Consider the following 13,909-nt stretch of genomic DNA (forward strand, 5'->3'; position numbering starts at 1 on the left):
TTTACTGAGAATGTAGTAAGTTGGGAATGTTTGATGAAAAGTTAGTGAATCCCATTTTTAGGAACCAGTCTATCCTTTCTTTTCTTTTCTCTTAGTCTGGTAACTGAACTTTGGTTGTATTTGCTAAATTTTCAACAATTTTGGGAGAAAGATAGATTAGTTAGCGAATTTAGACGTGTGTACCAGCTTTAGCGCTCCTTTTCTTTGTGGTGTAGCGCACGGTCACATTTGTCAGTTGATTTGCTAAATTTTCTATTACATGGTGTAGAGATAATAAGGATTAATAGATACAATTTAAAGTACATTTTGTACGTGACATGTGTAATAAAATTACCGCTAACAGAATATTTCAGATTCCTACTTCTAAAAATCTAACATTTCAGTTTCAAACTTACTTTTCAGAAAGACGATCCTTTCTTCTCAAAGACATGAAAGTGTTTACCTGATATTACTTTATTAACTTGCATCTTCTGTAGGAAGTGTTAACAGGGGATGTTTGGTATTTTCTGTTGGGATGAGCTAGGAGCAGATTGCTCAGCGTGAGTTTGTTTTATAAGAATGCTGTCGTTTCGATCAACATGCTATTACATGTTCTTCACTGATCCCGAGCCTTTAGGGACTCAGTTTGGACCTGTTTTTAAACGACAGAATTCATGTATTTTACGTTTTAGAACTGTTTAGTACAGTGGTGTGTGTCAATGATTTGTTAGTGACTCATTATTGACTCTCTAGAGGTTGTGTTTAAAGCTTGAATAGCTCCTAATATTTAGTTTTAGTACGCAGTTTTTCTGTCATTACGATAACTCGATACAGAAATCTCTAAAGATCACACTTGATTACAGTGTTGGACGGGTATTTTTTTTGTGCACCTGTCAGTCTTAGAACGATGTTTCAATTCCGTTCATAGAAAAGAGATTTTCGTATTAAGAACTTTGATAGTTATTAGCTAATAGTTAGACTGTATTAATTCTATCGGACGTTTTGTACAAGTATTATATCTCTCAGATCTCACGCTCAGCGTGGAAGGCAGTCATTTTAGCCACTAGCCTGTTTTACAGCGGATGTTTTTCCCGAGTTAACAGAGATTTAATCCACTTGTACCACGTGACTCGCCGAATATGGAATAATCGTTAACTGCTTTTAGTTATGTGCTTTTATGACAGTGGATCGAGACACGTATTAGATTTACCTTTGTTTGAGCCGCGCATTTGTAGCTCAAACTCATAGAAAGTATCTTTTTTGTTTAGCGCGCACGACACGTTTTTGTGTTGCGTGTGGGGATTAGAATATTCTTAACTCTACGGTTTTTGCTAGAGTTTATTTCCTAATTTTAACTCGGATAGTCGGATATCTATTTTTAACAAAGAAAGTATAGGGAGTTAAGTCTTTAAGATTGTAAAAGTCATGAGTTAAATTATTAGTAAGTACTTTTTCTTTTTTAAAGTAGGGTGAATGTTAGAATCTTAATTCTATTTGTAGCTTGTTTTTGTACTTCATATTACTAACCTTGTATCTCACTTTAGCAAAGGTTTAGTTCCAGTGATTGTATATACAGTGTTGGGGTAAAGGGACTCCAGAAGGCAGACAAGGCTCGACTCCAGACTCTAGTTGAAGTAACAGAAGAGAGAGGAGTGTCCAGTGTTTAGTTGACTCCAGACTCTAGCGAAGCAGAAGGGAGAGGAGTGACGTTGTCGACTCCAGACTCTAGCGTAGCAGAAGGGAGAGGAGTGACGTTGTTTTAGTGATCCCACAGATTCCAGTCGACAGATACTATCTGTGTTCTGTGACGTGGAAAGAGTGGTAAGTAGTTTATAGTTATAGTTTAGTAGTTTAGTCTAGGAGTTCCCGCTTCCTCTTTCACTTTCATTTATAGTTTCACGTGGATTACCTTTCACTTTACTCACGGTAGTTTTCCCCCAGGGTTTTGTTTTTTATTATAGTTATCAGTTCCAGTTTAGTTGAAGTCCTCATCATTCAGAAGTACCTCATATAGTAAGAAGAACATCATCATCAGGAGTAGTAGTTTTAATTTAATAGTAGTTTAATCTAATAGTAAAAAGACATTATTTAATTTAGTTTTGAATTGTGTATTAGTTAGAGCAGTGTGAGTAACTGAGTCACACCAATCACCATTTAATCACTCATTCACTATTTGAGGGTGAGTACATAGAGTAACAAGGTTACATTTGAAACACCATTTATTTGTATAACCTCTTTATTCATATAATTTGTATTTATAATAATTGAGTATTATTTGTTATTTAATTAACCCAAGAACAGGGTTCCAACAGTAACCACCTCATCAATCAGACGGGTTACCCGCCTCTGGACGCTCTCCAATAAAACAAGCTGTATTCAAGGATTTTACAACTTCTTTGCAAACAAAGAATAAGTCACATTTGTTATAATGAGATGCTCCTTGGCAGCTGGATGGAATTCTAAAAAGTCCCAATTTTTAACAAACTCAAACTCAAGACTGATATACCACTTTTTAAAAACTTCTCTCCAAGGGTCTGATTCATTAGCGGGGGCTAGAATGTTCAGTAAAACTGTTTGACAGCCATAGCTGTCCTAGCAAAATCCAAAGCAAAATCAACCAGCTTTCTCCCTATACCTCGTCTTCGAGACTGAGGGCTAACTACCAGCATGGAGAGATCTTTTTCAGCTTCACTTATCCTTACCAACACTAATCAGCCAACAATATTTCCTGAATTCACAGCAACAAACAATTCTTTTTTAGCACAATATAGGTCAAACTCTTTGTCAGTTAATCGTTTAACGGGTGATACTCGTAAAATATCTGTTCCATATATTGGACGGCGCGCGATCAATGCGTGGGCGCGATTTGCGATTGCCGCAGTTAGTAACAGTTTGTGGCAGTTAGCGCCAGTTTGTAGCAGTTAGTAGCAGTTTGTGTTGATTCACGATGTCAATCCTTTGCATCTCGCCGATCTGCATACGGTGGTTGCGAGAAGCATTATTGTATGCGCGCGCGGCCCAGTAGTGCATCGCGCTACAACAGTTTATGGTACTTTCTTTGCACTTTGCTCCTCCTGTGCGTGGGGGTCACAACGTGATACAAGTTTCACTGTAGTCAATAGTAGAGTTTCTTCGATACAGGGGAGCCGCGCACTCGTGCGCGGCGGGTCATAAAACGTTTGACAACACCCGTTAAAGTTTTTTACGCATTTATAATTTATAATGTAAATTAATAAATACAAAGTATTTTCCTTTTCACAATTCACGTTTAATGTCAAAATCCATCGTCCATTGTTAATGGACTAGCCCAGTGCGCGCTACTTCGTAGCACTTGCTTCGGGCCATTTCTGATTTCGAGAAAAAATAATCGCGGCGCGTGCTACTTTAAATTTAGACAATTAAATTTGGAGGACTTCGCCGTTTCGACGCGCCGCGCAAACTAGCATTCTTGCTTCGCATAGTAACGATCTGGAAGGGTTGTCATCGCGTCAATCAAAGTAACATCCGCCAACAAAATCTACCATTTGAATCAAATTGCATATGTGTGGCTGGCTGTGAATTGAACTTAGTAAAACAAAATTTGAAGTTAAACAAAATTTAAATGGTATTGCCATACTTCAATAGTAATAAATTATAATATCATAATAAAAATAATTAAACTTAAACATCCGATGTAATAAAATCATAAGTATTGGATATTCTAACGAAATGCAAAATACGCTTTTAATATATACTTTTATATATATAGTGAACTACTCAAAAATTCGTCTCAATCACAAATTTTTATCAGCGCAATTCAAAATTTAAATAAAAATTCTAAAGCAGAAGTGAATGTTAATCAAAAAATATTTCCTCAACTGACTTGTTTTCTAAATGTTTTAATTTCATAAATAAATAGTCCATAATGTCTTGAATTTCACTATTTCATAAACTTGAACAGCTCGTGTAGCATGAAATAAAAATAAAATCTTATCACGAGAAAATTATTAAATCTTATTGAAATATGAATTCAAAATTTAAACTTTCCTTCACAAAATTCACAAGCTGAATCAATTTATTATGCGTTCTAAAAGTTAATTTGTATAGTTTGACTGTTCAAATTCAATTCAATGTATGTACATTAAAATTGAACCTTGTGCAAAATGAAATATAAATTGATATTGCTCAATATAAAGTATGCTTAATATAATACAACATTTTCCCGGATTCAAGGTTGAAAAATTGTTAGATTTTTCGGGAATATGCAAGAATTTCAGGCAGTGTATTTAACTACCTCAAAGTGTGAATAATACAAATCGTGCAGTGATTAGGTTTTATTTGAACTATTTAGAATCGGTGTTACAGCAGGTATATAATGTTACTACTGCTGCTCACTGCTGCTCACTGCTGAAAACTGCTGAAAACTGCTGCTCACTGCTGCTCACTGCTGCTCACTGCTGCTACCTGCTGCTATGGGCGAAATTGAAATTTAATTAGCTGAACCATGCCTAACCCTGGAGTTCCACGGCTCAGTTTTGCAACCAGATTTGCTCACATTTTTTCTCACATTTTTGCGACCGGGAATGAAATTCAAAAATATTTCCCCGCACGGAGAAAAATTTTTGATATGACCCAAAACTCCGTGAAAGCAGTTCTAACCTGGGCGCTCGCGTGGGAAACTTCATTATAATGCGCCTACGTGCGCGCGCAAATCTGCATGCAAATACCAACCGTGGGAAAGTACATTGTAAACAAAACTGCCTTCGCAGAGTTTTGCCTTTCAAAACTCTTTTCACGGAGTCTTGTCAATGAAACAAGAAATTTAATTTTAGCACATTTTACAGAATAAAAAGATGTAAAACAATTCATAAAATATAATGCCCATTTGGTGTATGGTGTCTTGTGTCAAATCTGGTCGCAAAACTGAGCCGTGGAACTGGGCTGTTACTCGAGATAATATTCTTTTCTGTGTTTCACTGTGTCTGCCAACAAAATTGTAGTGTAGGTCAGAAAAGGAGGCTCTATCCTAGGACACCATCATATTTTGGATTGGCACCCAGGAGAAAGCTGCCTTATTCTTTGTATTTTGTCTCAAGTATTATGTATAATTAGTAATTAGAGCATCTTTTTCCACTCTGTTTATTTCACTGTCCCTACTTGTATGTTGCCCAGATAGTTTGGTGACTATTGGATTTTCATAAATAACTCTTATCATAGTAACTGTTCTGCAGTAAACTTTTTCAATCATTTTTTATTGTATATGGAAGTATTCAGATTGTTTCTTTATACATATATCTTTATGTATATTATATTTGGAGTTCTATAGAATTTTATAGAAATTTTAATATTTTTCTTTCATTTGTTTTGTTAGAAAACCTGCTAACCTTTCTTAGATATCTTTTTGTGAGGTGTATATGCCTTATATAGTCAGGATTTAAATTGCAGTTATTAACTTCTGTTTTCTTAATAGTTTCACTCCCGTCCAAGGCGAGATGCACAATCTCTACTGTCATTTAGTTATCATTTACAGCTGAGCATGAGCATAAGGGTTAAATTGAAATTATTTAACCTTTTGGTGCTGTATAAAAATAACATTAATTTATTATTTTTATTATTATTACCTTAAGTCAAATCTGCTACTTTTTAGGAATAAAGATACATGTGAAGTGTAAGGATTTTAATCTAAAGTTGTAAGGATTTTTTAAGGTTTGGTTAGGTTTACGCCTTAATCTTATTTCCTGTTTGAATTTATTTCTGTTCACAATTTAGTATTTACACATTATCAATAATTGTCGCTAATGAGGCTGTTGGTCGAGACTCTCAAATTGTACCTCAGTACTTATACATATATAATCTAAAGCGTCAACTCACTTTAGGTTAGGTACAGTTTTTTATCCATGTCAATGCTATCAAAACAACCATGAATTGATCTCTAAGAGATGGAAGTCTCTGTGAAGGAGAAAGATGAGGATCCGCTCTTCCGTCGATCATCCCGGAAGAGACGAAAAATAAATTACAAAAGTAAGTTATTTGTTACACAACACAGTAGTGTCGTTGAATAAACTTCACATCAATTCTATTTGGTCATTTAGTGAATATTATTTGACCAAATATTTTTAAAAATATTATATCATCATATTTATAATTGAAATTTAATCATTTTTCAGGTGAAAAGCAACTGAGGGTGATAGTTAAAAAAGAGGAACAAACCGATGGAAAACCCAGAAAAAGGGGAAGGCCAAGGTTTTTATTATATATACTGAAATTAAGTTTTGTCAAAGTGGTTTAGATATCAATTTCTTAATCGTTGGGGTAACCCTGGCCTAATTTACCTTAAGTAAACAAATAGTACAATTATAAACAAATACTTTTTCTCAGGAAGCAGCCTCTTCCTATTCCTCCTGAAGAATTGGACACTAAATCACTGAAATTTTTGGGTACACCTGTTTTGGGGACACCTGTTTTGGGGACACCCGTTTTGGGGACAACTGTTTTAGGGACAACTACTGTAAAAAAGAAGTGTAGAAAATTTAAATTAGATGAAATTGACATCATAATCGAAGAATACATCAAACTGGGAAACGAAGATGGAATGAAAAGAATTATCAATTCCTTGCAATGTGCTCTACAGACAACACCCAAGAAAACTTCTAATGCTTGTCAAAAAGGTGGTACAGACATAGTAAAAGAAGCACCAACTCCTGTAAAACAGAGAACAAGAAAATCTACCGAAACTCCTAGGAACCTTTCCAGTGCAGCAATTGTTTCAGAGAACTCACAGCCTCAAAACATAAACCCACGGTTACAATCTGCTTCATCTATTCCAGCAAACCTTCAAACTAAGTCGATATCAGTGCATGGAAACAGTGTTATAATGCAAGGTGTCATTGATACTGGAATGGCTCAAACCTCGTGTTTTCTCATTCCGATTGATATCGGAAACATTGGTCAACTTCCAAGTCAGTTGAAAATGTTTTTAGAACTTGAGTATAATTGTACAGTTATTAGAATATATATTATATATTCGCATATTGACATATCCACACTATATTTGCATTGCACGTTCAACGTCAGTGCAGTGTGTACAACACCAACTAAACCGATCAATTGCCAATCTGCGAAACATTTAATTATTATTATCACTTCGTGATGGCAGGGCCTACTCTCATGCTGTCTATAGGTGATGACTAATTCTGAAAAACTTGATATTCCGCACAAAGCATGAAATTGTGCTGTATATGAGTGGTGATTTCGCTCTGAGAATCAGGGTCAGTAGCTCAATTGGTATATAGCAAGACAGGCGAAATGTCGAGGTTCTGGGATCTAATCATTCCCCAGTTATTCCTAGTTTTTCAGAATTAATCATCACCTATAGACAGCATGAGAGTAGGCCCTGCCATCTCGAAGTGATATAATTGTACAGTATAATGCACTTCTCGCATTGGAGTGTAGCATATTAACTGTTCGACAGTAAGATTCCATTCTTTTGTTCTTTTTTATAACATGAATGGAATGATGTGCAAGTAATTATATTAAATATGCTATTATCCAGGTGGGGTCCAGGTTATCCAGAGCACTCCAAATCAAATGATGGGAAACCAACATCAGGTCCTCAACACACAAACATCTCAAAATGTAGGAAACTCTAGTGTACTCATCCCCATCAACCAGCAATCACATCAGAATCTATCCCAACAACAACAGCAGCAGCAACAACAACAACAACACCAACAACAGCACCAACAACAGCAACAGCCTCAGTTTCTGCCTCTCAACCTCCCTGTTCATAACACGACTAACAGCACCAACACAGCATTTGCAAATGGAGGACATGGTTTAACAACCAGTACTTCAAATAAAGCCGGTAGTTTTAACGGTAGTTGTGATAAAGCACCTCCGTTTAAAGGCATCATTAGATCTACAAGTTCAAACAGCAGTGTTACTGTAACCAATTCTATCCAAGGGAGACCACTCACAAGTGCTCCTCGTATCATAGAGGAGGATATTTCTGTCACCAACCAATCAACCGGTGATTACCATTAACAACGTTATAATCAATTAATACATTATATTAATTGAACATTTCATAAATAAGAAATATCATCAAAGTTAGTTTCAAATAACATGTATCGATAAATTGTTATCCATTTTTATGATTATATCCGAAATTTCGTTATATAAGCTTATCGTTAATTTCGCAGATTCTGTTGAAGTCTCGGTCGCTGACAAAGTACAAATAATTAACAGCAGTGCTAACAAGAAATCGCCAAAAGGTAATGATGCTACAAGTGCCCAAGTGGACGCAGTGGTGGACGCACTCCAGTCAACTGATTCTCTTTCTCAGGTGACTACTACCTTACATTTACTTTCACTTTCACCTTAATGTTTATTTCTATTTTCACTTTCACTTTAATTTCAGTCAGACAAAATCTAACCTTATCTCAATATCCTAACATAATTTAAAATTCACAGTTTGTAGAAATACTTCTACTTTCGTTTTACTTCTACTTTCTTGTCAGATGTTAGACCAGCTGTCGCATGACGACATGGTTTCTATAATCAGTATCCTGACCAACAGTCCCACACCAGCTCCCACCACTAATCCTGGTTCTGCTTCCACTTCTGATAATCTCTCTACTGACCTGGCTAAGGTGAGAAGCTTAATTTGTAACTTGTAATTTGTGATTTATAATTTGTAACTTGTAATTTGTAATTTGTACTAGGGCCGGGAGTATTCTACTCTTCGAGCCACTGAATGTGCGTTTTTAGAGCTCAGCCTCAACAAATTTTATTTTTCTGTTACGTCGTAATTTTCGTTCGTCCTGATTTGCCTAAATTCGTGTCTATTAATCAATCCGTCGAGTCAAAATGCTATATATAATATAATTAGTATTGGACTATTAATTTATTTTATAGATAGTTATCGTACATTGTACAATACTTTTAACTCAAATTCCCCTTACTTAGCTGGCAAGTGATATCGACAAGATCTCAAAATTGGACCCTGATCAGTTATCTAACGGAGTGGTTAATCAGCTGGCAGCTGAAATATCCAAGGTACGGGATGTTGTGGTACGGAGGAATGGTATTCCTAGTATTTCGCTGATTAAATGACCTTATTTAGCTACTTTATTTAATAGACTGGTTCTGATAGACTTCTGACAAGTTGAACTTAAAGTGATTTTTGATGAACTTAAAATTCTGGTTATATTATTAGTATGTGGCTTCCTCTTCTCTCTGTCTCGGGGCAGTATCATGTACTAAGTACTTAGGTGAGAATTAGTTATCTAATGAGTTATTAATTAATTGTTTAATTAATTAATTATTTAATAATTGCTTATCCCTCCAGTTGCTATCAAGTACTGCAGCTCCTGTTACCCCAGAAGAAGGACCAGACAAGCTACTCACTAAACTACTTGACACTGCAATACAGGAGGAAGACGAGGACTTTCAACATGTCCAGATTATGTGAGAATAGTTTGTAATTTGTTATTTTTAATTTCAACATGTCCAGATTATGTGAGAATAGTTTGTAATTTGTTATTTGTAATTTCAACATGTCCAGATTATGTGAGAATAGTTTGTAATTTGTTATTTGTAATTTCAACATGTCCAGATTATGTGAGAATAGTTTGTAATTTGTTATTTGTAATTTCAACATGTCCAGATTATGTGAGAATAGTTTGTAATTTGTTATTTGTAATTTATACATGTCCAGATTATGTGAGAATAGTTTGTAATTTGTTATTTGTAATTTCAACATGTCCAGATTATGTGAGAATAGTTTGTAATTTGTTATTTGTAATTTCAACATGTCCAGATTATGTGAGAATAGTTTGTAATTTGTTATTTGTAATTTCAACATGTCCAGATTATGTGAGAATAGTTTGTAATTTGTTATTTGTTATTTCAACATGTCCAGATTATGTGAGAATAGTTTGTAATTTGTTATTTGTAATTTCAACATGTCCAGATTATGTGAGAATAGTTTGTAATTTGTTATTTGTAATTTCAACATGTCCAGATTATGTGAGAATAGTTTGTAATTTGTTATTTGTAATTTCAACATGTCCAGATAATGTGAGAATAGTTTGTAATTTGTTATTTGTAATTTCAACATGTCCAGATTATGTGAGAATAGTTTGTAATTTGTTATTTGTAATTTCAACATGTCCAGATTATGTGAGAATAGTTTGTAATTTGTTATTTGTAATTTCAACATGTCCAGATTATGTGAGAATAGTTTGTAATTTGTTATTTGTAATTTAAACATGTCCAGATTATGTGAGAATAGTTTGTAATTTGTTATTTGTAATTTCAACATGTCCAGATTATGTGAGAATAGTTTGTAATTTGTTATTTGTTATTTCAACATGTCCAGATTATGTGAGAATAGTTTGTAATTTGTTATTTGTTATTTCAACATGTCCAGATTATGTGAGAATAGTTTGTAATTTGTTATTTGTAATTTCAACATGTCCAGATTATGTGAGAATAGTTTGTAATTTGTTATTTGTAATTTCAACATGTCCAGATTATGTGAGAATAGTTTGTAATTTGTAATTTGTAATTTCAACATGTCCAGATTATGTGAGAATAGTTTGTAATTTGTTATTTGTAATTTCAACATGTCCAGATTATGTGAGAATAGTTTGTAATTTGTTATTTGTAATTTATACATGTCCAGATTATGTGAGAATAGTTTGTAATTTGTTATTTGTAATTTCAACATGTCCAGATTATGTGAGAATAGTTTGTAATTTGTTATTTGTAATTTCAACATGTCCAGATTATGTGAGAATAGTTTGTAATTTGTTATTTGTAATTTATACATGTCCAGATTATGTGAGAATAGTTTGTAATTTGTTATTTGTAATTTATACATGTCCAGATTATGTGAGAATAGTTTGTAATTTGTTATTTGTAATTTATACATGTCCAGATTATGTGAGAATAGTTTGTAATTTGTTATTTGTAATTTCAACATGTCCAGATTATGTGAGAATAGTTTGTAATTTGTTATTTGTAATTTCAACATGTCCAGATTATGTGAGAATAGTTTGTAATTTGTTATTTGTAATTTCAACATGTCCAGATTATGTGAGAATAGTTTGTAATTTGTTATTTGTAATTTCTACGTTGTACCTCGTGATTTGAGGTTATTCTTTTGTTAATATTACTGTTTTGTAAGTTATTATATTTTTTCATTTTTTATCTATTTTTATTGATAATTTATTAAAGTAGTTTCCTAATATTTCCTTGTGTTTAAACGACCCCCTCCTCTCAGACAAGCTGACAGTTTGTAATCTCTAGTATAGTAGTAACAGTAAGAATATTTCCTTGTGTTTGAACCCCTCCTCCCCCAGACAAGCTCAACAACAAACAACAGAGGAAGTTAACACTAACGCTGGGTTAAAGTGTTACATGTGTGGTTTAGTGTGTCCTGATGAGCGGGCTTTCATTACTCACATGCGCTTCCACCTCTTCAACTACAGGTTAACACTAGCACCATTTGATAACTGCCCGAAACTAATGAACCAACTTATCAGTCACTTACTATGGGCAGATGATCTGATACTCTTGGCACTGGACCCCAAAACCCTCCAAAAGCAACTCGATGCTTTGAACAATTTCTGCTTGGAATGGGGCGTCGAAATTAATGCAGATAAAACTAAACCATTTTAACTACTGCAATTTGGAAACTCCTCTATATATAAACCTCTGTATATTATAATAAAACCGTGATTCTCTATACCGGGTCCCTTGATATACCTCTTCTTCCCCCCAAACGTTTAGTAAATTGGCTCTTTGTACCGGTTTTTGTTCTATACCGTGCACTTTTCGTTTCCCTCCAAAGGCCTATTATATATTAAAGTCACTATTGTGACGGTACATTAGAACTAGAGGTTTTACCGTACATGTAAACATTTGTTGATTAGGTTTGGGATTATTTACACTATGTAGCTATGTGTAGAGCGGCTTTCGGAGGGATGAACAAAATCTGGCCATATGTAAAATACCCCTTACTATAAGCTTTACCTAACTGACTAATCATATTGTTTACTGATTGTGTTGTTAATTGCCTGAGAAGTGAACAATAGATCAATCCAATCGCTCCAAATTTGGACTTCTGGTTGGGAGGCTACAACATGTTTCTTTAAGAAACCTATATAATATTTTTGCTAATGAAACGTTTAATTATTCGAATTCAGTAGGCCAATAGACACTTTTGGGAGTTGAGAAACTCCCGGAAAATGGGGTTTAGCCGTAAATCCAATATTAATAATATTAAGTATTATATTAAGTATTATTAGCGCTATTGGACACTGTTCAATAGTCTAAATCAAAACACCGAATCACCTGAAAAATAAATCTAATTTGTATTAACCAAGGTCCGATAATCCTAGTTAACGGGTTTGATTGTAATTAGTAAAATGCTCAGGTATTCGTGTTACGAGTGTGGGTTTGGGACCAGCTCAATGAATGAACTGTTACTACACAAAGCTGAACAACATGAGGGGGACCTCACTAAAATCAGTCCTGAGTTACTTAAAGGTTAGTTTCACTTTCACTTAAAGGTTAAATTCACTTTCACTTTCATTGATACTCAAACTTTAGTTATGCATGAATTTCAATCGGTCCTCAAGTTATTTGTATGTTTGTTGCTTGTGATATGCTTGGAAACAGTTTGGACAAGTTTTGTTGAAAGCACGGAAAAGTTTCACGAAGCCTCTATTTAAATGCGAAAATTGCTGTGATAAACTTGTCTGGCCCTCAGTTTCATTTAAAACATACCCAAAGTATTTGTGAATAATATTGACTACCTGTCAACAGCAGTGTTCCAATTACTAGACATTAAAACGTCTACAATATCTAAAAAGTTTGGCTCTCCCCCCTATATCAACAATAGGAAAACCAAAAATATTTCAAATATTCCAGATATTCCACTATATGTTTCAACTATTTTAACTATTTCAACTATTTCAGAGCTGCCCAAATCAGAGCGAGCTGCAATGCCTGACCTTGAGGAGACGTTGATACAATGTCCGGAATGCAAGGAGAACATTCCTCTCAACTCACTTAGTGGTCACATGAACCAGAAACACAAGCCTCTACACAAAGCTGTGAGCTAATTACCTAATCAGTTAATTATTCGATCATCAAATAATAGATTAAATAGAATAAGTAAATAAAGTCAAATTGTATACAGAAATTTATTGGTGAATATTTAAGTCAGCTATATAAGAAACTATAGATGATGCTGTAAAAGAGGCAGCTAAATCAGATCATTATTAGAAGTACACACCTAATTAGCTGCTTAGTTAATTATTTGATCATCAAATTTGGTAATATCAATTACTGATTTGAGAAGCAAGCTCACGTCGATCAAATCACATACCATGACCATGGTCCCCTTGGAAGTGCAAAGGTGGCTAATATTATCGCTACACAAGCATTGAAAACTCTTACAACACCGATGTCAGACCATACATTGCTTCATGACTCCTTCATAACATTTTATATTATATACAGACCTGTTAGAGACCTGTTGAACTCTCTAGGGCTTCCCTGGCTCAACATCTAGAAATAGTATACACTGCGTGGTTGCTGTTCTGTCAATTAGTTAATTGGCTAATTGTCTAATTGATAAGTGAGCAGATTTGTTAAATTATTTCAAGTACTTGTTTAGAGTGTCAACAGTAAGCTATCACTTATAGTTCACTTTTATTTCACTTTTATTTCACTTTTATTTCACTTTTATTTCACTTTTATTTCACTTTTATTTCACTTTTATTTTACTTTTATTTCACTTTAGTTTCACTCTCCCACATTGCACAATGTCGATTGCCACCCCTCCGTAGCTTGCACAACTGAAAATGTGTTGCAAGCTTCTCCTCCGCAAGCTTCTCTTCTGCAGTGATTTCGTCGCTTTGGGGGGAATTTTTGGGAA

At 34.4% G+C, this 13,909-nt stretch overlaps 1 protein-coding gene across 1 annotated transcript; it reads left to right on the forward strand.

Annotated features, from left to right (window-relative positions):
• Nucleotides 1-5,827: 5,827 nt before the first annotated feature.
• LOC134822269 (uncharacterized) lies at nucleotides 5,828-13,091 on the forward strand. Its single transcript, XM_063833176.1, has 11 exons — nucleotides 5,828-5,979; nucleotides 6,126-6,201; nucleotides 6,337-6,917; nucleotides 7,511-7,987; nucleotides 8,160-8,302; nucleotides 8,478-8,609; nucleotides 8,926-9,015; nucleotides 9,308-9,426; nucleotides 11,325-11,453; nucleotides 12,401-12,513; nucleotides 12,946-13,091. The coding sequence occupies exons 1-11, from the start codon at nucleotides 5,898-5,900 to the stop codon at nucleotides 13,089-13,091; spliced, it is 2,088 nt and encodes a 695-aa protein (XP_063689246.1). The 5' UTR covers nucleotides 5,828-5,897.
• The last annotated feature ends 818 nt before the right edge of the window (nucleotides 13,092-13,909 follow it).

This window comes from Bolinopsis microptera, chromosome 10, assembly GCF_026151205.1.
Source record: "Bolinopsis microptera isolate Bmic1 chromosome 10, MBARI_Bmic_1.0, whole genome shotgun sequence".
Lineage (NCBI taxonomy): Eukaryota > Metazoa > Ctenophora > Tentaculata > Lobata > Bolinopsidae > Bolinopsis > Bolinopsis microptera.